Source organism: Primulina eburnea, chromosome 17 (assembly GCF_022965805.1).
Source record: "Primulina eburnea isolate SZY01 chromosome 17, ASM2296580v1, whole genome shotgun sequence".
Classification (NCBI taxonomy): Eukaryota; Viridiplantae; Streptophyta; class Magnoliopsida; order Lamiales; family Gesneriaceae; genus Primulina; species Primulina eburnea.
The window spans coordinates 4,244,469-4,272,465 of NC_133117.1; the positions used below are offsets into that span (position 1 = coordinate 4,244,469).

Consider the following 27,997-nt stretch of genomic DNA (forward strand, 5'->3'; position numbering starts at 1 on the left):
TAAAAAGTGTTTTCTAGTGATTTTTTTGCTTTGAGGCACCGCTTACTTGTGCACAATTAATCCCGAGTTATTTTAGTTTAATATATTTGTTTGTGTTATATTATTCCGCTGCATATTGTGCCAAATGTTATAACATTTGAAACAACATTTAAATATGATACGTACAAACTCTCGTGTACTTTTTACGTTTTATGTTAAACAGAATAATAAACCTCAAAAGACCAAAAAAGTAAAACACTATGAAGCTTTTGATTCATTTACTCATCAAATCGTGCACATCTTTGTTTTATCCTATTTTTTGCTCAAACTCTATAAAGATTAGAGTTATAAATCAGATGTTATTTATGTATATTGATTTATCATCTTTATATCATACGTATTTAATCATCGTATCCAGCGAGCCAAACAACAAGTGTTCAGTTCAAATAAACTATTTAAATTAAATTTAAACCTAAAAATGATGGGACATGGAGTGTGACGATAGAAAATCAACTTCAATATATTGTAACTTTGTTGGGGGAAATCTTTTAACTTTTAAGGTATAAAAAAATGTGGTGGCAAAAAGTATTGCTGGAGCTTAATTTAGAGCAGTAGTCAATAGAATCTGTGAAATTTTGTAGGAGATGATATTTGTAATTATAGGGATTGTATAGTTGAATATTTATGTTGCCCAATTTACACTTTTCTTCCTTATTTATAACTTGTACTCCTTATTTATAACTTGTACTGTATCTATAAAGAGTTTGTAAATTCTCTTTTATCTACAAATATGTTGATTTAATATTTTTGTACCTAAAATTTCTCGAGTTAGTACGCAAACACGTATAATAAATTTTGATATTAATATAGTTGTTCTAATCTTTAATCAAAATTTTTTGTATCGGATTTGAAATAGTTTATACTCAAATATCATATTAATATTATATTTTTAATGTTTTGTATCGATTTTCATTCATGAAAAAACATATAAGTCTAGAAAGTTTAAGTTTTTTTTTTTTGCTGCATCAAAAAGTAAAAAGACATTTTTTCCCCAAAGACGGACCCCAAACCTTAGTCGGATCGAGGATTTAAAGACAATTTGACCTAAAAATGACATATTTATAATTTTTTATTGGCCGAGTTAGGATTGTGATGGAATGGTAATTTCATATTATCATCCAATTTTAGGATTTTTTTTAAAATATTTGAATTATTATATATCTGGATATATTTTTTCGAATTATTATATATCTGGATATATTTTTTCCTATAATTTTTAAAGTTTCATTTCGAATAAAATATTACCTAAAAAATTGATTTTTTTATTATGGGTAAAAATTGTCTTTAAATACTGGACACAAAATTCCCAAAAAATTTCCTGCTGTAATTTTGTACTTGCCCAACAGTGCTTCCCCTCCGGTGTTTCAATTTCCCCTGCGTTCGTAGTTCAACGGGTGGTCGCCACCTCCATCCCTCGCTGTCTGGGCTGCTTGTGTCGTCCGCAGAAGATGCCACCTTGATAGTACTGCAGCTGCTTCCCGGTTTCTCTAGCCCCGCAGCATCTCTCATCGTTCTAGGGCTCGTCTCGTTTCTGTCATAGATTTATATTTTTGCTGATTCGTTGTTACTGATTAGTCGAATTATTATTTTCGGTTGAAGGAAGAGTCGTGTGTTACTTATCGATTGATGCATAAAACAGCTGGTGGGATTTGGTGGTGTTGAAGCTCTCTGACCCTTTCCTTTTATAAAATCAGAACATAATGGGTAGCATCGAGCCATTTAATCGGTAAACGCGATGAACACCTTGCGATTGCATTGCGTTCAATTATTTGTTCTCGCTTGTGTTGTTTCTTAGTTTTGGTGACATTTATCTTTTTTCTTTGTTAATATTAATCGATAGCTTGGTGAAACTTGCTGCAAGAGCATTTTATGATGACATAACAACGAAAGGAGAAAACCAGCCCAAGACTGGAAGAAGTGACAACAGGGGCATTGCTGTGGTCATTCTTGATGCTCTTACTCGGTATTTACTCTTCTGTTTTAGCTTCTTTGGCCAAAGTTTGTGTTTTTTTAGTGATTTGGGTGTAGTTTATTATTGATATAATTTATGTGGTACTTATTCATTGGCAAGTTACTTCACAAAATTTAGTTTGTAACTATTTTATTGTGTACCATAAATATCCTTTAACGTCTTGCTTTTCATCAAGAGGATGTTTGAAGGGAGAACATATAGAGCTATGGTGTGTTAGTATTTCTTGTGGCACATGGCATCACAAATAAAAGTTTATACGTGTATCAGAATTACAAGTTATATGTCTAGAATAAGTATAAATACCATGTTTATTTAAAGTTGCTAACTTCTAACACAAATTATATGGAAAAATCTATTAGATTTACAAATTTGAATAACAGTGTACCCCTTCCATCACTGTGGACTTGTCAAATGACTCAAATCTAACAGTAGGTAGTGTGTGGGATAAGTCTTGGAGCATACTGTTTGTTATTCAAGAAGCCCGTATATCACTGGAGAACAATGAAGCTAGACGAGAGCTATTAAATTTCACTCAAGGAGGGAATAGTTGCCATTCATGCAAAATTTACTAGCTTTTAATTTTTAAGTCCCAGGTTCTAGGAGATAGGACTTTTAAAGGATAGGAGTTCCTGGAAAAAAAAACTAAAAGGGAGCTCTTGAACCTATGATCATCATCAATCCTTCATATGGTAATTGATACAGAGTTCATGGCTTTGTGATTCGACTAACACTTCATTCCAGTAAGACATAGTAATTTAGCTATATATTAATTTGTTTTGATAATTTAAAATCGCTGTCTCCTCAGTTATATCAATACAGATGGCTGATTTATATACCTTCTAAAAGGACCTCTTCTCGTTTTTTATTGAATCATTGATCATAGAGGTAGGTACTGGACAATCAACAGATTCAGATTATGTAAACTAGTTTTTCTGGATGAGAAATTCTTCATTCTACTTAATAAATTAGTAGTTAAGGTTCTAAAATTCGCTAAACGCTAATCGGACGCCAGACCCGTGCCTAACGCCTAGGCTTGGTAGGAGAATTCATGATTTCGATGTTTTCCTCACTGGAGTGAACATACGTGTTAGAACTAATATAAACAGTCCATTCTTTTAACTCTTCATTTGTTTTAGTGGGGACTAAGCCCATTTGTAAGCAAGCCCGTTAACTGGCCCACATATACTTGTATATAATTACGTTCTAATCCTAAATCTCCCATCTGTATCATTTCTTCCTTCATCATGCCTGTAATTTCTTCCTTCATCATGCCTAGAGTCTCATGCCTACAGCCGAAGTTCTGTATCATTTCTTCCTTCATCATGCCTACAGCCGGATTCCTGCCACCCTAAGGCTGCCTAGGCTGGCCGACTAGCACCTTTTCGATGACGGGCTGTCGCGTGGGCCACAATTTAGAACACTGGTAGTAGTTATCCATGTAAAAATAGAAACAAGTTTCACCCCCTCTTAAATTGGACGCCCCAGAGATACATTAAATCGTTGGCCCATGGGTTTATTCAATATGATTGCTTCGCAAAATTGTGAGTCATATAATACTTGTTCCCCAAAATATTTTATTCACTAATAAAAAAGTAATATAACTTTCTGTTCCATGACTCATATACACCTTATTTTAGTCTGTTAGTTTCTATATGGTGTACATGGATTAAAAAGGGCATGATAAAGACATTGATGCTGTTTCAGATTTGATATTTTAGTGAACTACTGTCCATATTCATCTGGAAGTCCTAAAGTGTTCAATTGGTTTTTTAGTGTTTTATGGCTAAATGGAGTTTTATAACACTTACACCTGTGACTTTACTGAATTCCATATGGAATCACAACATATTACTCAAGGCCCTTAGTTGTAACGTTATTTTTTTTGTGTGTAATACACCCATGTGTGTGTTATTATTATGTCTATTTATATTTAACATGAAAGTTAAAGTTAGCTGTCTTAGTAAAAGAATTTGTCGTAAAATTTTGAAAAGATTTGAGTGGAAGTCTTGATCAAAGTTATTTGTATAAAATTTTACCAAACTTGGATCTTGTTTTATGCTGCATCTAGCTTATGTCTTCTGATTTTTCAAGCCTTCAAGGGGAAAATGAATGGTGAGTTTGGAATTGAGATTATGAAATTGGTGGATGTTGGCATTTGGCAGTTAAAATTTATTAATTCGACACTCATTTTTCAATTTGTCTTACTGTATATTAGCTGCGTGGGTAATGCCAATCTTAATGGGCTTAGAGTGCGTTTGGATAGAGAATCCATGTAATCAAGGGTACCTTATTTAAAATACACATTTTTTAAGAAAAGTGATGTTTGGAAGTAGAACTTGATTTAATAAACTTGATTAAGAAAGTGCTTAAGAAGCAGTTTTCTATAAGTAAAAGTTGTCTTTTAAGCTTCCTTTTCAACTTTTCCTCTAAAAATAAAATAGTTATAGCACATTTCCCCTACTATACCCAAACACGAAAACTAACTGGACATCTAAAGAAAGCAAGATAAGGTCTTTTGTAAGTTGTGACGATAGTTGTCAAAAGCACAAAGCGTACTGAAGGCTGTGCGCTTCACTGCGCTCCAAAGCGCACGGCTTCCATGAAGCGTGCGCTTTTTGCGCTTCATAGATAAAATAGTTTTTTTTATTATTATTTTAAAAAATCTGACAGAGGATAACCTCTATTTATTAAAAACTAGAGCAGGGGAAACCCAAATATCTTGTTGCCTATGCCCCACCCTCTGCCCCTACATTGCCTTTGCTTTTGTCATCACATTTTAATATTTTGATACTTGGAAGATGAAAATGATGATGATTTAATATTTGATATATTTCATATTTTTTAAAATAAATTGATTTTATTTTTATCTTTTTAATAAAGCGTGCACTTCGCTTTGCGCTTTAAGTTCCAGGACACCTAAGCGCATTAATGCACGCTTTTGACAACTATGGATGTGACTTCTATACCTGAACGGCATCTTGATGTGTATTCAACATCATGTTTGTTGTTTGTTTCAGACGTCAGTGGGTAAGGGAAGAAGATTTGGCCAAGGACTTGAAGCTTCACACAAAGCAACTTCGGCGAACTCTAAGATTTTTTGAAGAAGAAAAACTTGTCACTCGTGATCATCGCAAGGAGGTTAGATTTGCTGGTTGAGTTTTATGGTCAAATTCATCCTCTCTCTGCCATTATTTTTTCTTTATTTGTTCCATCCTTTTGTGATTGCTAAATCTCATTCTTCAGCTTTTATTTTATTTTTTCCCTCCCTAGGTTTTTGGCCTTTTTTTTATATGGAGAGATTATATCCCCCACATTATGCTCACACAATCTCGCAAATGTGTGTATGTATTTATTCTCACATATATCTGATTATTGGTTATACATATATCTGATTATTGGTTATGTTCCCTTGTAGATTCATGTAGCTTTATTCATGTGTGGCCATTTTTTTTGTACACGTGCATAGAAGAGAGATGGTGATTGCACTTACTTATGTGGTGCTTCGAGATACAGTTGGAAAACTTAATTGAGAAGGACCAGAATAATTGACCACTATTTAGAATATATATGTCCATATTAGAGCCAATAGTTCTCTTTAAGTAGGTGTTAATCCAATATGCCAAATAAGAATCATGTAATTGGCCTTATATATTTGGTTTTCTTTCTTGAAATCATTTCTATGAATGCACGTACTTGTTGCTCTAGGTTATTGAAGTTCACTTCATCTAGGTAAAGAGGGATACTTGAGGGTGAATGGGACTTGGTGGATAAATATCTCTGGTAGATATGGAGAAGAATTAGGAAAAAGTTTTTTTTCCCTCCAAAAAATAAAAAATGTCTTCCATGAAATGAGACTGATCATTTTTTATGGATTGGATCACACCAATGATTAACCATTCATACTTGTCTGATTACATCAAAATAGCTGGTTTACTCTCTCTTTGACCTGTTAACAGTTGTCTATGAATTATATTCTGAAAGCCATTTGTTTTCTAGCCTGTATTCTGAAGTAATCTCTAAGTCAACATGGTTTGGTCTTATTTATCCTTTTTTTCTTTTCTTTTACCTTTCTGAGTACCTAGGATTGCTTTCCATATTTTGTGAATAAATGCCCTTTTTTATAGGATATATTATTTGTCTCTGAAACTGGAATTGTAGAGTTGGTCACCGGATGTTCATTTGCAGTTCTTTTTTGTATTTTGTTTAGGGTATTGCTTCAAACTAATATCTCTTTGATATTTGGTAGACTGCTAAAGGTGCAAAAATTTACAATGCCGCGGTGGCTGCCACTGGTGACAGTCAGCATAATGGGCGAGAAGGCGATGAAAAGCTTAAGATGCATACACACTCATATTGTTGTCTTGATTATGCACAGGTTTTTAGCTTCTGAAGCCTTCATAACTAGAAGATATATTGAAAATTGTAATAAACTGATATTATTTGTAGTATGCACTCATTTTTTATTTGTATGAATCAACTTGATATTATTCAGAGAAAAAAGTATGAACATTTAATTTGATATTTTTAAAGAATCAAGACATTGTGTCGAACTATTTATTTTAATAAAGGTAGTTATTAGTACACTTTCTTGTCCCAAACTATTTTTCAGAGACAATAGATTCGCAATGAATGTTATAATGTATATTACATTGCTGATATACACTGTATTATTGTTTGGAAGGATTCATTTATTTGTAAGTTAATTCATGAGAATATTGCATGATCGCTATATGTGGCCAATGCTCACCTTTTTTTAAATGTTTCTGATTGTTAGTACTTCATGAAATATGGTATTTCAAATTCACTTTCTTTTCCCAGAAGCATTAACCTTTTGTGTTAAAGTTTCTGTTGTCTTGCATTTCATGAAAACTATTAGATGTTAAATCGAATATTTTTGTACTGATATTACTTTCAGCCTAGTCGATCGTCAGTATTGTTTCAGAGTATTTTTTATCTGCAATCTGCCTATTTTTTCATGCCACTAAGTTTAGCATGATGTTTCATGTATAAATAGGCTGTCACGGGTGCATCTACACTTTAATTTGAGTTGGTATTAAAATAATTGTGTTACTTCCAGATATATGATGTGGTGAGGTATAGATTACATCGCATGAAAAAAAAGCTAAAAGATGAACTGGAAAGCAAGAATACGGTGCAGGAGTATATATGCCCAAACTGCAGTAAGAGGTTCTTTCTCTCTTTCCCTCCCCTTTTTTTTTGTTGTAGCCTTTAAGCAATGTTTTTTTAGAATAATTTGATTGTTTATGTCTGAAATAAAACTCTAGATATACGGCCCTTGACGCACTTCGGTTGATTACTCCATATGATGAGTACTTTCACTGTGAAAGTTGCAATGGAGTTCTAGTGGCTGAGAGCGACAAGTTAACTGCTCAAGAATTAGGAGATACAGATGATAATGCCAGAAGACGTCGCCATGAAAAATTAAAAGACTTGCTAACAAATATGGAGGTTTGTTCTCTTCTAATTTATATTGTATCCGTGTTGGCATCACTCAACCTTCCTGAGTATGTGTATAACAAAATGAAGAATCACGAACTCTTCCTAGTGCTATGAAACTTCCAAAGTACATGTGGCATTTTTATAAAAACCAAAATTATTTATTTTTTATAAGGATTAAAGTTTGCATAGGGTGATAAACTATCCTCGTTGATTCAAATTTGTGATTGCAATGGACACCCCTATGGAGTTTCTAAGCATGCTGCAAACAAAGTACCCAACTCTTAACCAGTACACTTGGCATATTATTTGTTCCTTTTTATTATTAAGGTGCTGGAAACTTACTCAGTTTTTTGTTTATTTAATCGAAAATCTAGTCTACTGATGCTCTGCATTTTGCAATTATGGCATACCACCATTATATCTTCTGTACAACTTGTTTATTTCTGTTATGGCATATTTAATGAGCTGCACATTTAGCCCAGTCTGTTTATAGGTTCTAGTTTAAGATTAAGTGCTTGTGAACTGTTTTAGCAGGGGCTTGCCATCAAAAGCATTGCAACCTTATGAAAAATAGCTAATGTAACTGGACTCTTCTGGGTACAATTTTCAGATAGTTATCATTCTCTTGAAAACTACACAATAGAAAAAGGTATTTCGAGTATGATCTTAAAGAATGTACAAAAAACCTTTGTTTCTCTCTTGTCAGGTCTTGTGAAATTTTACTGTTGTGCTCCATACACTTGGTTTTTAGTTAAACTAAGAAAGTTTGCTGGAGTACAGGATCAACTAAAACCACTGATTGATCAACTTGGAAGAGTTAAGGATTTACCTATTCCTGAATTTGGAAGTCTTCAAGCCTGGGAACTTCGAGCAAATGCCGCTGGCCGTTCTGGAAATGGAGACCTTAATTCCAATGATCCATCTAAATCTTCTCAAGGTCTTGGGTTTGGTGGAACTCCTATGCCTTATGTTGGGGAGACTAAGGTTACTTTCTGTAGTACCTTATTTTGCTCACTTGCACGAAGTTTTTTTTGGTTGTTGAAAGTATTAGGAGTTGTAATATTTGGAAGTAAGGAACCATTGTCGGCATTATGCTAATTATGGGTGTAAACATATCGGTTGAACCGGATTTCAAGCCAACTCTTGCCCCCCTACCTTATACCGGGTCCAAATGATATAAAAGAATATCACACTTTGTTAAAAATTGGTATACATCGAGTTGGGTTTGGCTTAGCCCTGTTTCTTTTTATTATTGTAAGTGTATAAATTTGGAGGAAACATAAAAAAATATTCAAAAAATTATCTGTTAACTCTTGTAATTGGTGACAAGAGTCAGACCACTTACCTGGATTTAAAATTATCTGTTAACTCTTGTAATTGGTGACAAGAGTCAGACCACTTACCTGGATTAGAAAATACCCTGTCTGGATATAAATTGGGTTTTATTGGTCCGGATTCAATTGGATGGGATTTAATGCTTATGACTAGATGGTCGGATTTACAGATTTCGGTTGACAACCCTAACACTAATCTTGTCAATTATCCTGGTACACCAAATCCTTTTCAAGATGCAACACTGTATCTATTTGCATGACAAATCTTAGTACTTATGAATCCAAATCTTGCATTAAAGAGCTCTGATAAGCTAGATTCCTATTTGTTCATATTTTAACCTATTGATTATTGTCAAAAATAGCTAATTTACCTGAGACAGAATTAATTGGATCGCTAGGTAATGAAATATATTTATGAAGAATAATCAATAATAGAAATATAAATCCATGGGAACCTCTTTAGGCATTTGGTTATTCAGGATTAATTGTGATTATATTCTGCTCTTACTTTTTATTTCCTTGTCCTTTATCTCTTTCTTTTTTTTATATCGTTCGTATTCGTCTGATCTCTTTCTATTGCCTTCTCATCCCTTTTGTCCCGTAACAGTCGGTTCCATCACAATGATTACTTCTTCCAGCATAAATCTCTTCCTTAAAAGCCGCAATTCGCAAACTCTCATGCAGTGGTGTCACCTGCAAACAACACACATGTCTCCATCTATATACGTGTGTAAATCTAAGAATAACCCATCCCAGATTTATTTAACCTATTTAAACAGAGAGGGGGAGGAGGATGGTCAGTGGTACAGAAAATTGTTCAGGCTGTAGCATGTGATAGGTCCATATAGTTTTAGGATTGTCTATTACTCGGATGTGTGACCACATGCTTTAAAATAATTTATGTCAGCTTCAAAAACAGACCAAACATGGGATTATCAATTGCACATAATCTTCCCATCTAAACTCTCGTCATTCTACAATATAACTGAAGCATATGTGATTCTGGGTTGGAAAACCAGTAGGTTGGACAATGACTTTGGTTGTACCACAGGTTGGAGTGCCTGTAGGGGTGTGACTCTGTATCTTCACCAAGGATTAGATATCATTCAAAAGAGATTTTGTTCAATTACCGAATTTGGATATAAAAAGGACCAACCATAGATGATAGGCTGACATGATATTATTGGTTTTATCGCCCTACTCATACCCCTGCTTAAACTAATAACTGTGATTCTAAGTTGCAACTACTGTAGGCTGAAAGGGATGATCATTGCAATATTTGTACTGCTGTTCTTTGTATTTCTGAGTGGCAATGTTAAGAACTCCTAAAAAATATGGCACTTGAGGCATACAAGGATTTCTAGCCTGATCAACCTACTCAATCTACTCTGCATACTATAAGCCTGAACCATGATTTTTTCTCATTTGCCTGAGCAGTATAAACATTACAAAAGGAACTAATGTACGGATATCTCAAAGCTTGGGTATTGCAGGTTGAAGTTGCTTTCAGTGGAGAAGATGAGAAAGGAGAAAATATAAAATCAATTAATACAAATACACCTGTGAAAATTTTGCCACCATGGATGATCAAGGAAGGAATGAATTATACGAAAGAGCAACTTGGAGAGACCAAGCCAGAGGCAAATATGGGTGGCAAGTCATCGGTCGAATGGGAACTTTCGGATGACAAAAAATCCACAATTGTAAATAACGAAGCAAAGAATATTCAGGTGCGATCTGGCTTTTACAAGTTTTATCGATTTTCATTGAGATTTTTTTAAAATTTTCACATGGGGTTTGTTCTTAAATTTTATACTGGTGTTGAATTTTTATCTCTGAAATATACATTTTGTTTTGCCAGGATGAATATGTGAAAGCTTATTATGCTGCTATACTTCAGCGCCAACGAGATCAAGAGGAAATGGCCAAGACACAGGAATCACCTAATGCTACTACCTCCGCACAAGTATCTTCAACACTCAGTGAGCGCCAAGTCGGCGTCAAGTCGAAACGTGATGATTATGAAGGAGAAGATGTTGAATGGGAGGAGGCCGCCCCTTCTACAGGTAAATATCATCGTACTCTTTCCCTTTTATCTTTTTACAAATTTTTATAGAGTAATAGTATTTATATAGCAAGTAGAATTGGATTTTCCGGTCATTTAGAATATTAAGAGGAACATAGGCAGGACGCGCTAAAGAAAGAATTTACCAATATTCTAAGCGAACTAGATGCTGACACAGTTTAACTGTCGATCCTATTCCTTGAGGAACTTACTTTTATTGCTCGCTGAAGACTTTAGATAAACAATCTAAAAGTGCCATCTTTTTGTAAATAATAATACATTCATAGGATTATTTTGGGACTTAATTGTGAAGTTTCTTGGTTCTGGTAAGAAAGTCAATATCCCTTTCTGAGTTGTCTGCTCCTATTTTCTGAACAATGTCTCTTCACAAACTCTCAAACCGCAATATAGTAAAACTAGGCCAAACCCCAAAGAAATTTGTAATTTTCTCCTATTGTTATTTTGACGAACCTTTGACAGCATGTGACTTAATGCTTTGTCTCAGGTAGCACATCTGTTCATTACAAAGTTGACTTAAATGTAGAAGCAGAAGCTTTTGAAGATGATGAAGACGATGACATCGACTGGGAGGAAGGGTAGATAGCCAAATAATGTGAATCACAACTATTTTCGAATGGTTCCAGTGACTTCTGGCTTCGAAGTGATTTACCTCATCTTACCCCGATATTCAAACTTTAGATATATTGTATAGACGAATTCGTCGGTCATCGTTTTTCTTTCGACTTTTGCCTTTAGCTTCGTGCCTATGTGGTTGTGCTACATCACACTATATTTTTCCTGGTTACATGAGATTCTGGACAAGTGTGAAGTTGAGGGTGCTTACATGAACAAGTAATGAAATAGTTTTGGTAACTTTGCTATAGATTCATTAATTCTTCTCATCTCGCTTACTTTTCCCGATAAAATTGATTTTCATTTATTTGATTTGAATGACTATAAATAAAAAGTATATTACCAATATGTTTAGTCAAACATAGAGAGAGATACAAGCAAGTTTCTGTCTTTTTTACATGTTGTATGTTGTCGTTTAGGTAAAATCTTATTAAAATGCAGTTGTTTAGTGTTTGATTGGTTATCATGGGATCAGATCCAAATACCATACATTCATTGGAAGTTTCTTTTGTCACCTGCCATGTTCGTGAGGACTAATGATCATATTAAATTTTAGTTACCTGCTTACCTCATATAATAATACAAATTTCATCCAATCTGCATTAATATTTGTCAGTCAACCTTTTGACATGTTATTATTCTATTAATCTCTATTCTTTTGTTAAACAATATACTTTTAGATTTGTTTATTTTTTATGTCCATCAAAGTGTATGTTGTCCCAATGCTGAGTAAATTATATTTTTGGTCATGTAACTCGTATATTTTTCATTTTTTGTCATGTTATCGATCCAATCACGATATAAATCCAATAACTTGTATATTTTGAACTATTTTATTTTAGTAACGAGAATGTTGATGTGAGACTGTATGTCACAGTAATGCTCGTCTTCATGTTATCTATTTTTGGTTACACGTCATCATTTTTCCATTCAAATTAGAGCACGAATATTGTAAATTGAAAATATAATTTTGACCCTCGAATTTTATTTTAAAACGTTGTAAGGGCATGATAAATGTGAAAATTTTAAATATAATTAAAATACAATACATGCAAACACATGTATGCATGCATATGTAATCATGGATGTCATTATTCCTAAGTTATTGTAAGATATCGATCATGTCTTGAATATAGAATACATGTATTCCACTTGAATTTTATGTAGAGTTTATGTCTAATATTGCATGGTCAATGAGGTTAGATCATTGAACACAAACAAATATTTTATGCTAGTTTTCAATAAAAATGAGTTGAGTTGGACTAAATTATTCTAATCGAGCTATTTTGTTCGAGTTGGCTTCTGTGAATCGAGTTCGTAAACTCGTTCAATCTCTAATAATATATTTCAAAATTAAAGAAATTCATGTTACCTTGAAAAATATATTCTATTAAGCTGTCCAAAAAGTCCAATTATTTTAAATTCCAATTGAGTAAAGTCATATGCTATTGGGTAAAATCATTTAAAAATAAAGGGGAAAAAAACCATCACAAAATTTATTAGTTTTATAGGAAAATTGCATTTTTGATTCGACACATTTATATCTTCGCATTTTTGTTATTTATATAATCAAATTTTAATTATTTTAAGTTGTCAAATTTCAATATTAATTCTTTTTTTTAATAGTTTTCTTTGAGACGTGATGACATGTTTCATCAATGTTGTACTGATGCGACACTGACTTGCATAATATCATATAAATATTTCTGATGAGAAATAAATAAAATTATCAAAAATCAAAAGTTACACGAATAATACTGAAATTTAATAATTTAATAGACCAAAATCCAAAATAATCAAACATACATCGACAAAATGTAATTTTCTCTTAATAAAAAATATCAATTTCTTTTAGTTTTTCTAGTATCAAAAATTTAAAATTTCCCAAATTTTAAAATTTCGAGTAGAAAACTCAATTATAACAAACGTAAAACTCCTTAGCAACACAAAAAAAAAAAAAAAATTAATGAAAAAAATTTATAACGTAGATAGTTATTATTCAATGCACGCTTAAGAAAGATGCAAAAAGTATGTGGCCGTTGTAGGGGAGACGACAAATTAGGACAGGTGTCAGAATATTCCGTCAAATTTGTCGGCTGTTAACTGCGGTTAAATTCTTTGACCAGAGTTCCGTTCACGGGCTGTCAAAGAAGCCGTTATATCGTCATATTACACAAATGCCCCCCCAACACATTATTTTTTTTTCCATTATAATTTATTTGTTTTCTTTATTATGTAGAAAGAAAATACAGAGAAACAAAGCGTCGGTGGGAAATTAATTTCAGAGAATTTTTTGTAGAGAGATGAAAGGGGAGAGGATCGCTTCGTGTATAAGCCATTAAAAAGCGCGAGGATTTCTCGATACGTATAATAAATGTGTGTGTGTATATGTAAGTGTTGATTTCTTGCATGTTTTTGCGAGAAAGAATTCGGGGGAGGAACGAATAGGGAGAGGGAGATTGCTGCGTGCGTGGCTTGTGCTTTCTGAAGGGGAGGAGGCTGCGGCGATGGCTGAATTTAGCGGCTATTCCGTTTGCCTCGATGTGGAAACCATTTATCTCGGCGGGAAGGTTGCTTTTTTGTTTGTTTGGTCCGGCTTTGGGTTGAATGCGTTACGTGGTTTCTTTCTGTTGGTTTGTGATTTGGGATTCCTTATTCTCCGTCGCAGGCCGTTTTTTCGTGTCGGCATTTTTGTAATCTTGCTTTTTTTTTACTTGGTTCTTTTTTTGGGAATTTTTTTTTATTCTTGGTAAGGAATTCATTTTTGCTACATGGTTTTTGTGACTTTAGATCTGCTTGTTGATCTTGTGAATCTGATTCTGATGTCTGCCTCCGGCCATATGAATTCTGTCATGGTTGAAAAAAGTTGTCTTTTCTTCATTCATATTGCTCTTGTTTATCTGTAAAGTGGTCCTGACTATTCTGGAAATGAATGTGATTCTTTTGGAAATCAGTTGTTCAAGTTTCTTTATCTTCTCTATTTTTGAGCTCATTTATTTCGAAACTTTTCGGCGATATTGTCTTTGTTTTTATTACTTGAAATGTAAATGATGAATGCTGATCATGACAGCTGTTTTTATCAGATTTATTTCTTGATTTTGAGAGCGTAGCCTAATGTCATTATTAGCTTGTGTTCGCTGATATTTCTTGATTTTGAGAGCGTAGCCTAATGTTATTATTAGCTTGTGTTAGCTGAAGACATTTATTATCCATAAGCATTTGATTATATATATCTTGAAATTAAGTAGATATTTTTCCAATTGAATAGGTTTAGAAATTACTGGTTGCAAGATGCTTTGTTGGAAATCAGGACTAGATTCTATTGGCTATCGTGACCCTTGTTTCTTTTTTTATTCTTCTATAGCAGTAGTTAAAACTGTTTAATCATCTAGAACATCTTGTGACACCTGTCACATTCTTTGTTGAACTATTTGGGCAAGTACAGCTTGGTTATTACTCTATCTATTTTGTTTCTTTTGCTATTGTCGGAAGTTACCATCATCTTATCATTTTCATTACTTTTCAGCATTAGACTACTCATTCTTTAGCGTACTTTTAAGTCTTGAATGATTGGGAAATGGAAAATTTTTGTTTCCTACATGGTTAACTCTGCCCTCGGATGAAATAGTTTCTTTTAAATGCTGGTCATTTCCTTCACTTGATGGATATAAAAACTTAAGAGATGATTCTTAGTACATAGCTAATTTTATGTTTTAGGAAAAAGAATAAATGGTCACTTGATTTTCCTACATGTCAAGATTTAAACTTGTAGTGATTGTAAAGCATTGCTTACTATCTGTTATGTATATTCTTGACTCAGGAACATATTGTGCGAACTGGCCATGGTCCTGTATCTGTTATAGTTTATGGAGACCAAGACAAACCAGCTCTGGTCACTTATCCTGATTTAGCTTTAAATCGTGAGTGATGAGTTTGCTATGTATTCATTGTTTAACATTCTATTGTTCAGATCTATGTGTTCATAATTCATTTCTGTCTGCAATTTAATAATATATTGTGCTTGAATCTATATTTATTGGCAGATATGTCTTGTTTTCAAGGATTGTTCTTTTGTCCTGAAGCTGCAACTTTGTTGCTTCACAATTTCTGTGTTTACCACATCAGTCCTCCTGGGCATGAGGTTTGTAAATCGGCCAAATGTTGTAGGCTTTCATAGTAGATTTTCTCCTGCCTCTTGCAGTACATTTTTGAACTTTTTGTGTATTTATAGTGATTCCAAACAGTATTACTCACAGAAAGTTTAAATGGGACTCTGGTAAGAGTTCTTGCAGTTGGGTGCTGCTGCAGTTTGTTCTGATGATCCTGTGCCTTCTGTTGACGACTTAGCTGATCAAATTCTTGAAGTGCTCAACTATTTCAGGTAACCAAGTGACTGCATTTATTTCAATTGACAACCATCACTACTTGAGAGCTTATTTTGTCATCAGCCATATGCTTCTAATCTGCAAGTTTTTATTTTGTTCAGGCTTGGTGCAGTTATGTGTATGGGTGTAATGGCTGGAGCTTATGTCCTCACATTGTTTGCAGTATGTTTTAGTTTTAACAGTTTTACTATTATGCTTGAATTTATCTTTGTTGTGTGACTTATAGAGGTTTATGTTACCAGATGAAATTTAGAGAGCGGGTTCTTGGTTTGATCCTTGTTTCTCCTCTGTGCAAAGCACCGTCTTGGACAGAATGGCTACGTAATAAGGTCTCATTTATTATTTTATCCATCAATTTTGACAATTTGTATGTCAAGTTAGATATCAATGTCCAAATATAATGAATTATGCAGGTCAGTTTTGACAATTTGTATGTCAAGTTAGATATCAATGTCCAAATATAATGAATTATGCAGGTGATGTCAAATTTGCTGTATTATTATGGAATGTGTGGTCTGCTGAAGGAATTCTTGCTTCACCGTTACTTCAGCAAGGTATATTAATGTTTCTGTTCACCCAATGCCGCTCTGCTAACCCCTTCAATGCACTTATATTTTTTCTTTTAACCCCATTATTTGCTTTTGTTTGTATCAGGAAGTTCGTGGTGGTGCCGATGTTCCAGAATCAGACATAGTTCAAGCTTGCAGGAGAGTGAGTACTCTAATTTCTGTTATCTTTGGCCCCAAGCCTACTGCTTTACATGTTTTCTTTAAATCACTGTTTTCTAGAGTTTTAAAATGTGACGATTGTGAGTTTTTTTATTTTCCAGCTACTTGATGAGAGGCAGAGCATAAATGTGTTGCGGTTCCTTCAAGCTATAGATAGGTAATGATGCTCAAGGTTTTAGCTTCTCGTACTCTTCGTTTTCTTCATGGCTGAATGTTTGTCTTGTCTTGTTTAGATTCTGAAATAGTTGAACTTTTCGTCTTTTCAATATTAACAGGAGACCTGATCTCACAGATGGGTTGAAGACACTGAAATGTCGAACCCTGATATTTGTTGGCGATAATTCTCCTTTTCATACGGAGTCCCTCTATATGACCACGAAACTAGACAGAAGATATAGTGCTTTGGTTGAGGTAGCAATTTACCAATTATGTGTAAAGATACGCATTTTAAAAGTTAGATGAAAAATATCAATTCCCATCTATTCCACTAAATCTGAACATCTTTGTCAGAAATCTTTGTCAGAAATATTGAGCTCCTTTGTATGATAGATATCAAATCATGGCATCACTCAGACCTCCTGTGCTCATGGGAGAATGAATTGACATTTATTTTACAGGTACAAGCATGTGGATCAATGGTGACTGAGGAGCAACCACATGCAATGCTAGTTCCCATGGAATATTTTCTCACAGGATACGGTCTGTACCGGCCGAGTCAATTCAGTGGCAGTCCTAGAAGTCCATTGAGCCCATCCTGTATTGCACCTGAACTCCTCTCTCCGGAAAGCATGGGATTGAAACTAAAACCGATCAAGACTCGTCTGTCGTCGCAAAGATAATATTAGTTTGGTTCTCACCCCTGTAAATTGGAGGTAAGATAGTTCTTTTTTTCACTCATTTGCCACATGCTACTACTGTTGCTCAAGTAATTAAGTAGGGTAGATATCGTTGCTATAGATAGAGACAAAATTCTTTATTGAACATAAAGGTTGGGGAGTGGGGAATTTTGTGGGATCATTCGTTCATTTGTAGGCAGTCTTGATTTGTTTGTATGATGTGTAAATGTGACTTGACATTTATGATGACAGCAAAGCAATAAAAAAATAAATACAGAGCAAATGAGATGGTGACTCTTTTTTGCTCAATCATTGAGACCATATATACTTCTCTATTGAATTTTCAATTTTCTTCTAAAAATAGATCTTTAGATATATATATGATAAAGAACTTGCACATGCAAACCACAAAATTTTCTTGGGTTCTTTAGATTTCATTTTATTGTATATGACATTGGAAGATTATTCATTGCCTCTACTCATTGAGTGCGGACTTGTAGCAACTAACACAATATCCTACAAACCACGCTTGAAAAATTAGTTTTATGGGTGGGGTGGTCACTGATGAAATACAGAAATATGACTTTCTCAACTCTTGTGGGCTGGCCTGTCTGATTTTCATCAGCTGTATTCAACTGTAGAATATAAATTTATAAATAACTATTTTTTTTCCCACTTCCATATAAAGACTTGTGTACAAATATAGTGAGAGACCATAAGAAAAACAATTGTTTTATTTGTTTGTTTGTTTGTTTAAAAGTGCTAGCTTACATCAAGCCACCGATCACGCATTATTTCGATAGTATGTGATAATTAAATTGACTGTAATGTCATCCATTGATTATCTCATTTTTCTATTCTCATATTGTAAAAAATTATAATTTAATCTACTAATACCCATAAATGTAGAAAAGTATATACATAAAAATAAAAAAATATTATTCGTAAAACTAGTTATTTTTAGTTTTATCGTAATTTATTTTTGTTTAAGTGCCAAGTTTTCATTATTTTACATATCTTCTCATGTTTTCTTACATACTGCCTTTGATCAAAAAAGAAAAATTCAAAATTCAATTTTTATGAATTCTACGAGAATGTTTGTTTCTTAAGTAGTATTTGCAAATGTTTTAAAAAATGATTATTGATTTTTTTTTTACAATTTTTTTTATATAAATTTGTAAAGAAAAATAAATAATCATTTTTTTTAGTTTTTCTACCTTAGTTTTGGTAAAATGCCACCAATCCTGTTCTTGTACGCGCAAAGTCTTAAGCAGCCAAGTAAACAAAATAGTAAATAGTTTGAAAAGAGGAAGAAATTAAAGAATTTTTGGCCCTATTCCCTAAATCAATTCGGAAATATATTGATTCTGACCTATGATATCCAAATATTTGATCTATTTCTACGTTTGTTTACTATATCCAAATATCATTATGTTCAAAATTGTTTAGATATAATGTCACATTCGATAAATATTTAATCATATACGTGTAATATGATGTATTCAATGTATTCGAACGTGTCTCACTTATGTGTTAGAAATGATATAATTTATATAGTGTAAGACATTTGATTTATATAAATTATATGAATTCTCTCTATTCAACTATATTTTTTTAATTATGATTTCTTAGAACACATTATCGGTACGATTTTTAACCAATTGAGAAAAAAAGATAAGTCTCGTTGTGTTGATAGTCCTGAAAAGTACATGTTGTCGATATTCAATTTTGTGAGATATTAGTTGGTGTTCTAGAAGTTGCACAATTATAGTTATTTATATATTGATGTCCATAAAGTATCATAATTTATAATATGAGATCTGAAATCTATAAATATTTATTGAAATAAAACATCAAATGTCAAAGTGTTTCAATATTATAAAGAAATATTGATCAAAAGATGCAAAATTTGATGACGTTAATGCAAATTATTACTTTAAGATCCAAGATTTAGTAAATTTTGAAGAATATTGATTATCTTTTTGATTGAATGAATTTTTGAGGATCTTATAAATAGAGAAATTCATTATAATTTCTTAAAAAATATCGATATAAATATATAAAACTGTCAATATTCCTAAATAAGATTATTAAAGATCTAAGATTTAAATATAAAAAAAATATTGACATGCTGATTCAAATCATATATTGATTGTTAATGTTTTTAAATAAGCATGAAATATTATTTCACACTATAGTGAATTGATGTTCAATGATAAACTATATAGATTATTGAATAAAAATTATAAATGTGTGGTAGTGAGACTGCAACATCATCATTTTAAAAAAATTTGTAAATCAATGAATTGATATAATCGTTTATATTCGATAACGACAATTATGATAGCTTATTCCTATATGTAAATCACCCAATATGGGTTAGATTATTTATGAAAATTTGACTCATTTTATTTAGTTAATTAATTATTAAACTACTTTAAGGTAATTTTGAGTCATTTAACTATTTATCTAGCATGAACTCTTATAGTGAAATTAATTGATTCAAAGTTTTTTTGTGTAAAAAATATTTGTATACTTTCGAATTAACATTTGAATGATTTCATTCCTTGGAAAAAATTGTTCGCTGATATTGAATATTATTTATTAAGATTTTAAAATAAAGACAAATCAAATTAAAGAAATAATCGATTTGTTAATTTTTTTTTGGCAAAAACTTGTATGAAACGGTCTCACGGGTCGTATTTGTGAGACAGATCTCTTATTTGGGTCATCCATGAAAAATTATTACTTTTTATGCTAAAAATATTACTTTTTATTGTGAATATCGATAGGGTTTACTTATCTCACGGATTAAGATCCGTGAGACGGTCTCACATGAGACTCACTTTTTTTTTTTTTTTTTTTGGTTTTACGTGGTTAATTTCATTTATTATTAACTTTGTTAGGCTTGTATTTTTTCTTCAACTGAATTTTAGAATATTATAGTATGTTTTTTTTTAATCACATAAATTATTTTGATGACATAAAATAATTTATAAATTTTATGAATTTATTCTAATGTCAATATATTGTATGAGATATTATATCAATTGGTCATGCACTGGATCCCGCCTTTTTCCTACTGTATGTAGGGTTTCTTCCTACGGCGTGTAGGGTTTTTTCGTCTGTGTTATCGTGCTTTACGGAGACCTAGACAATCGACATTAAAGCAGAGATTATGGAACCAGATGATATAGCAAGATTGGTCGCGGAAATTCAACTATCTCACGACGATGAACCTTCACTCATATTAGAAGAAGAAGACGTCAGAAGCAGTGAAGCACATATTACCAAATGCCTGGCCGCCAAGGTAATCTCATCTAAAGCGGTTAATAAAGAAACCTTTCGACAACAAATCGGCCGCATACTACAAGCATCGCAACCCATCAAGACGCAGATTTTAGGTGATAATCTTTTCATATTAGAATTCTCGTCCGTCATGGATAGACGCAGGGCTTTATGGAACGGTCCTTGGAATTTCTTTAGGGATCTGATTATCTTTAAAGAAGTCCAAGGTATGCAGAAACCACACACGATGAGTTTCGATGAATGTTCGATATGGGTTCAATGCCACAATCTCCCACCAGCGCTCATGCATCGTAAATTCATTGATAAACTTGGATCTCAGATTGGAGTTATCGAAGACCGGGATAGTGGAGAGAATGGGAATTTCATGGGTAGGTATGCGAGGATTCGAGTGCGTATAGATATCACGAAGCCAATTAAATGGTATGTCCGGATCGGCATGGGTGGTTCAAAGGATGACTTGATAATCATACTCACGTATGAGAGGTTGCCCGATTTCTGTTACGCGTGTGGCCGTATAGGACACCCATTTCGAGAATGTGACAGGGATTCAGTACAAACATGGAATCTTGAATATGGACCATGGCTAAGAGCGACACCACTCAACGGGGGTAATAAAAGTAAAACCCAGCTATCCCAAACCAATAAGAACAACCCAGACACAGCCCTTACTACTAGTAAATCAGACGGAGACAATAGGGAAGGACAAATAAACACATGCAACAAGGAAGGGGCCGAACCTCTGAAACCTCTGGACCTCGTAACAGATCCTCCTGGGATATTAGATCCCCTTACCATTATCCAGCCAAATCTACAGGCGGCTCTGTGCGAGGTGAATAATGAAACGCAAACAACTGGGCTGAATATACCTAGCTCAAGCTCGGTGATCACCACCTGTCCCGAGGAGCTAAGGGTACATGGGGTGGAGGAAAAAACCCATGTACCAAAGAAAACCACAACAAGTTGGAAGAGAAGAGCCAGAGGCAGCCCGGATAAGGGAAGAATGGCCAAGCCAGGTACCCCGAAGCTGATAGGACATAAGAGGACGGGCAATGGAGAGAATTCCACTATCTATTCTTCTCCCAAGAAAATTAAGCTGACAGACACTCAAGTAACGGCGGTGGTTGCTACGCAACCCCGCCGAGAGGTATGAATTGCATTGTCTGGAATGCCCGGGGGCTTGGGAACCAACGGGCTTTCCGCGAACTCAAGAGGCTGGTAGCCGAAAAGAGACCCAAACTACTCTTCCTTAGTGAAACAAGGAGGAGAAACATAAATAGACCACATTGGCAAATGCAACTTGGATTCACGGGCTGTTTCTCAGTGGACTGTGCTGGAAGAAGTGGGGGGTTGTGCCTGTTGTGGATGGATTCTTTGTCAGTAACAGTTACATCGTTCTCTGCAGGACATATTGACTGCTCAGTGATTGAGGGAACTAAAAATTGGAGATTTACAGGCTTTTATGGAAACCCAAATGTAGCTAATCGAGCTCAATCGTGGGAATTGCTGCGTCGCCTTAAGGGTATTAGGGAACTAGCAGGTCTACCTTGGCTAGTGGGAGGGGACTTCAACGAAATTTGTTTTGATAGTGAGAAAATTGGTGGCAATCCTAGAACTACATCACAAATGCAAGGATTTAGAGATGCTCTAGACGATTGTGATCTCCAGGATCTGCATTGTCGCGGTGAGATGTTTACTTGGGCAAACAAGAGAATGGGAAATCAACTAGTTCTAGAGAGGCTCGACCGTTTTGTGGGTACTCTTGAGTGGCGATTACTATACCCAACAGCACATGTCCAGGCTTTAGAATATTTCCATTCCGATCATAGGCCATTATATCTTTGCTTGGGTGGTCAAAACTCCACAACAGGGGGAACCCCGAATAAGCGTGAATTTATTTCCCGATTTGAGAGTAGCTGGCTTCGGGAAAGCGATTGTAATGATATAGTTGCTCAAGGGTGGAGGCCGTATGATGATTTGATACCTCTCCAGGACAGAATTTCCAATTGTCTCCAAACACTCCAACATTGGGCAAAGAACAAGCTGGGGTCCTTACCACGACGGATCAGAGAGAAGAGGGCCAAGATCAATACACTCAAAAACCATGCTAAATGGCCACACGCTACATCTCAAGTTTACGAACTTGAGACCGAACTTGAGCAATTGGTCACACAAGACGAGGAGTATTGGAGGCAACATAGCAGAATTAACTGGGTTCAGGGAGGGGATAGAAACTCAAAATTCTTCCATGCACATGCTTCCTCAAGGAGAAATGTAAATACTATCCGGGGCCTGATCTCGGCACATGGGGATCTATGCTCGGAACCCCAAGGTATGGCTGATATTATTACTGAGTACTTTACAAATCTTTTCGCTTCTAGCAGCCCCTCCCCCGAAGACATGTCTCCTATTCTGGAATGTGTGCAATCCAAAGTTACGCAACAGATGAATTCATTGTTATGTGCTCCGTTCACGGCTCAGGATGTGAGGAAAGCTCTATTTGACATACATCCGGATAAATCACCTGGACCGGATGGTATGTCAGCACTTTTCTATCAGAAATTTTGGCACATAGTGGGCCGGGACGTTACCGAAGCTGCCCTCGCAGTCCTTAACGAAGATGCCCCTTTGGATAACTGGAATCAGACAGTGGTCACTCTTATTCCCAAAGTTGCAAATCCACTCCTCGTGAAAGAATTCCGACCTATTAGCCTCTGTAATGTTTGCTATAAGATCGTATCCCGAGCACTGACAAACAGACTAAGGCCGATCATGAATGATATAATTGATGAGCACCAAAGTGCCTTTGTATCGGGACGCTTGATTTCTGATAACATAATTCTGGGCTTTGAAGCTATCCATTGGATGCGAAATAGAAAAGAGGGGAAACATGGATTCGCGGCTTTGAAACTTGACATGAGCAAGGCTTACGATAGAGTGGAATGGCAATTCCTGGAGGCATTGATGAACAAATTAGGATTTGCTGCAATGTGGACAAAAAAGATAATGAGATGTATAAACTCAGTTGCTTACTCGTTCAGAATAAACCAGCAGACGATCGGGAAGTTATCTCCTACAAGAGGAATTCGACAAGGCGACCCGCTCTCTCCACTCCTATTCGTGCTTTGCGCACAGGGCCTCTCAGCTATACTGTCATCTTTCCAGGAGAGAAACCGGTTTAGAGGAATCAAGATAGCAAACTCGTGTCCACTCCTCTCACACCTGTTCTTTGCGGACGACAGCCTAGTATTCTTTAGGGCAACTGAGGGAGACTGCATGCAAATCCAACTCTGCTTAAATCAATATGCTAGGGCATCGGGGCAACTAATAAACTTTGAAAAATCAAGACTCTCCTTTAGTCCGAACACAAGGGCAGAAGTGATTGACCTCATTAAATCAAGCCTTTCCATTCCAGTAGTACAAGGACATGAAATCTATTTGGGACTGCCAACCTTCTCGGCCCGATCTAAAAAACCTCAATTTAAATATCTCCTTGAAAGACTGGCTAAAAGAATTTCTAGCTGGAGTAATAAACTGTTTTCAATAGGAGGAAAGGAGGTGTTGATAAAGTCAGTCCTCCAGGCTGTGCCCACGTACGCTATGGCATGCTTCCGAATCCCTCAATCCATTCTCAGTAGTATTGAACGAGAATGTGCCATGTTTTGGTGGGGGTCTAATACAGAAAGTCGAAAGCTTCATTGGAGAAGATGGGAATACATGTGCAAACCGAAATGCCAGGGAGGAATGGGTTTTCGAAAACTTGAGATATTCAATAAAGCTCTCCTTGCTAAACAGATTTGGCGAATCCTAAGGAACCCTGACTCACTTGTGGGGCGAGTACTAAAAGCACGATATTTCAAACATGTGGACATTATGCAGGCTAAATTAGGCAGTAACCCATCGTTTGTATGGAGATCCCTCTTATGGAGCAGAACACTTTTGGAAGATGGCTTGTACTGGAGGGTGGGAAATGGTAAGTCAATCCACATCTTCCAAGATAAATGGGTACCTAAGGTTTGCAATCGTATCATGAACAACAACTCTCATACACAAAAGGAGCTCAAGGTGACCACTCTTATAAAGGATGGAGTATGGGACGATGAGGGGATCCGAGCCACAGTCCTACCTTATATTGGGGAGGAAATCAGCCGAATCCCTCTCCCACAAACACCGAGAGAGGACTCTAGATACTGGAAATTTGATAGCAAGGGCAGATACTCAGTGAAAGAGGGTTATAGGATGGGAATTGGGCTTTACGACATGCCAGCAAACCAATCGGAAATACCAATGATGAAATGGTGGAGGTTTCTTTGGTCACTTACGATACCTCCTAAAGTGAAAGTATTTTGGTGGCGGGTAGCTCTGGATTTAATCCCCACCGGCAGCAACTTGATTAAGCACCATGTCCCGGCATTAAACATATGTCCACTATGTGGATATGGGGATGATTCTACAGCCCATGCCCTATTCTACTGCCCTGAGGTCAAAGGTTATTGGAAGGGACAGATTTTTAAACAAGTCTTAAAGCAAGTCCGGGGATGGGAGACGTTGGAGATATGCAATTGGATGATGAGCAAATTAAACAAGGATGAGTTTGAGAGATTTGCCTGTCGAACATGAAACGCTTGGTGTGGTAGGCTCCGTATCACTCACAACACAGATGATGCAGCACCATCGCGGCCGCTCCACTGGAATGACAGCTATATTGAAGAGTTCTGGGCCCTAAGGAAGGTTCCTCAGACCAACACCCCCGAACCAGCTGTTGCGAAGACTAAAGACTGGACCCCTCCACCTTATCAACATCTACGGCTGGACGTAGATGCGGCTGTTAATGAGCACATCAATCTATATGGGATTGCTGGGGTAGTTCGAAATCATGAAGGAAATATGGTGCTGGCGTTTGGTAAGAGAATTGATCAACCACTATCGGTGACCCACGCGGAATTGTTAGCAATCCAGGAAGGAATTAAGATAATTCACCAAAAGGGAATGGTAAACACGTATATATTCTCGGACTCGCAGATGGCCGTGCAAGCAGTCATGGATCCATCATCAGACCTTGGATATAATGGTTCTTGTGCTCAAGAAATTAACAATATGTTACGGGAGCCGTGGATTTTAAGTGTCCAACACATGAGACGTTCTGCTAATATGATAGCTCATTCCTTAGCTCAATTTGTTATTTCTTCCCCCATACCTTTTTGTTGGGTTAGTCAATTTGTATCCGTGAACTTTGATCTATTAATAAAATGGATATAATTTTGCTGGTCAAAAAAAAAAATTGGTCATTCACTTTGGTATAATTTTTTTGATTTGAGAATTTCTTTAATTTAAGGACATGTTGGGTTGTTAGATATTATTTCCCAAATTTTGATTATGGATTTTATATTTTCCAGTTTTGATTGGGCATATAAACTTTTACTTGTTTCAAATTTTTTTTGATTGAAATTAGACTCTTATTTTAAAGTGCTATTACTTTTTAAATGAATGATAAACTATTTTATTACATGTTGTTTTCTTACATTTTTGCGAATGTAGAAAAAAAATTCAATGTAAAACGAGATTCGTGATATATTGAATGTCATCGTTGAAGGTAAAAGACATACTTGAGAGTTGAGACACATAAGAATTTGAAAAGGTACGTCAAATCTCTCAATTTCAATTATTCCAAAATAATGATTAAATATTTTAATTATATTGTGTTGGGTACAATAATTGTCTTTGCTTAGTAGAGCGATCGAACCATGATACTTAAGCTGTTGTGCGGTTTAAAAGATTTGAGTTGCACCATTACTACTAACTATAGCTTTTGGTAAAGCGACAATCGTTCAGTCCTATATATTGTTTTGTTGATTCAAAACAAAAATAAAAAAAAAGACAAATTAATATTGAAAGTTTCTAATTAATTTTTTGAAGTGATTGTGCTATTGTCAACGGACATAGTTGATACACTGTGATTGATTAATTCTTCAAAGAAGAATAGTATATTATCTCATGTAAAGTGGAATATAAATTATAATATCTGACACGAAATATAGTGATATACATCTTAATAAATTATTGTGCCAATGTGAACCGACATCTCATATCATTACTTATGTGAAATCCTACCTGAAATATATAAAAATATTTTCTTGATATCTACCGGTCACGATATAATTAAAGCTTGTGAACCTCGTTATGTCTATCAAAATTATATTTTCTTAATATGTTGATATGAACATATTAAAGATCTAGAAAATCGTTTAGTTGGTGATGAATAAAATAAGTTGTTAAGATTGATATAATAAAATAGGGTTAAACATTTACATTTATGAATTTTTGAACCCAATATCGATTTGATTTGGTAGAAATATGATATTAAAAATCAATAGTTCTAAAAGTGTTATCATGCTCTAAAAGTATCTGTAGGACCGAGCGTTTGCTACTTTACCAAAATCTATAGCTACTAGTAATAGTGCAACTCAAATCTTTTAAATCGCACAGCAGCTCAAGCTTCACGGTTCGATCGCTCTACCAAACAGGGACAATTATTGCACCCAACATTATCATTGATACAAATACTTTCAGAGTCTGAAAAAATCGATTGGCTACTCTGAAAAAATCGATTGGCTTGAACATACAATTTGTATAAATTGTTAATAAGTAACTGATAGTGCACAAAGACATTAATGAAGAAATTAAAAATTATTGGATCGATAAATATGAAGTTTTTGAATTAAAGATCTAGAAGATTTATGAATTCATTTACGGCTTATCAAATTTTATACCACTGACATTAGATCAAATTGACAGAAATCTGCATATTATCTAGAACGAAAGAATAACGATAAATGTGAGCCCACGACAGCAACTTGATATCTATAAAAATATTTATTGAGAAAAATTTACATAATATATTATTAAGAAAATCTTGATTAAAATAGATTATATGTATATTAATTTTAGAGTAGGTCTCATGTGAGACCGTCTCACGGATCTCAATCTGTGAGACGGGTCAACCCTACCCATATTAACCATAAAAAGTAGTACTCTTAGCCTAAAAAGCAATACTATTTCATGGATTACCCAAATAAAGATCCGTCTCACAAAATTTGACCCGTGAGATCGTCTCACACAAGTTTTTGCCTTAATTTTATGATTATAAATATATTAGTGTAGTTTATTTATTTGACTCCAATCAAATATTAAGATCATGATTTTGAGAATAAATGCAATCATATTTTGAGATATTTGAAA

General features: G+C 34.7%; 2 protein-coding genes across 2 annotated transcripts; both read left to right on the plus strand.

Moving 5' to 3' along the window:
• Positions 1-1,366: 1,366 nt before the first annotated feature.
• On the plus strand, positions 1,367-11,753 carry LOC140818135 (uncharacterized). Its single transcript, XM_073177994.1, has 10 exons — positions 1,367-1,765; positions 1,880-2,002; positions 5,029-5,149; positions 6,258-6,386; positions 7,089-7,198; positions 7,297-7,480; positions 8,252-8,455; positions 10,299-10,535; positions 10,667-10,871; positions 11,376-11,753. Exons 1-10 carry the CDS (start codon positions 1,740-1,742, stop codon positions 11,468-11,470), a joined length of 1,434 nt encoding a protein of 477 aa, XP_073034095.1. The 5' UTR covers positions 1,367-1,739; the 3' UTR covers positions 11,471-11,753.
• A 1,985-nt stretch (positions 11,754-13,738) lies between these two features.
• On the plus strand, positions 13,739-17,772 carry LOC140818413 (protein NDL1-like). The gene is made up of 11 exons (XM_073178353.1): positions 13,739-14,073; positions 15,324-15,423; positions 15,547-15,644; positions 15,796-15,884; positions 15,990-16,050; positions 16,131-16,217; positions 16,365-16,442; positions 16,543-16,599; positions 16,718-16,773; positions 16,892-17,027; positions 17,234-17,772. Exons 1-11 carry the CDS (start codon positions 14,011-14,013, stop codon positions 17,453-17,455), a joined length of 1,047 nt encoding a protein of 348 aa, XP_073034454.1. The 5' UTR covers positions 13,739-14,010; the 3' UTR covers positions 17,456-17,772.
• Positions 17,773-27,997: the final 10,225 nt, after the last annotated feature.

What these genes read in the sequence shown, in the direction of transcription:
- LOC140818413 (XM_073178353.1), top strand. Translation starts at nt 14,011, where the DNA reads ATGGCTGAATTTAGCGGCTATTCCGTTTGCCTCGATGTGGAAACCATT. An exon ending in GAAGTGCTCAACTATTTCAG is followed by an intron (nt 15,885 to 15,989) that starts GTAACCAAGTGA and finishes TATTTTGTTCAG; the next exon opens with GCTTGGTGCAGTTATGTGTA. An exon ending in CAGAATGGCTACGTAATAAG is followed by an intron (nt 16,218 to 16,364) that starts GTCTCATTTATT and finishes TGAATTATGCAG; the next exon opens with GTGATGTCAAATTTGCTGTA.
- LOC140818135 (XM_073177994.1), top strand. Translation starts at nt 1,740, where the DNA reads ATGGGTAGCATCGAGCCATTTAATCG. An exon ending in CTCGTGATCATCGCAAGGAG is followed by an intron (nt 5,150 to 6,257) that starts GTTAGATTTGCT and finishes GATATTTGGTAG; the next exon opens with ACTGCTAAAGGTGCAAAAAT. An exon ending in GTTGTCTTGATTATGCACAG is followed by an intron (nt 6,387 to 7,088) that starts GTTTTTAGCTTC and finishes TGTTACTTCCAG; the next exon opens with ATATATGATGTGGTGAGGTA.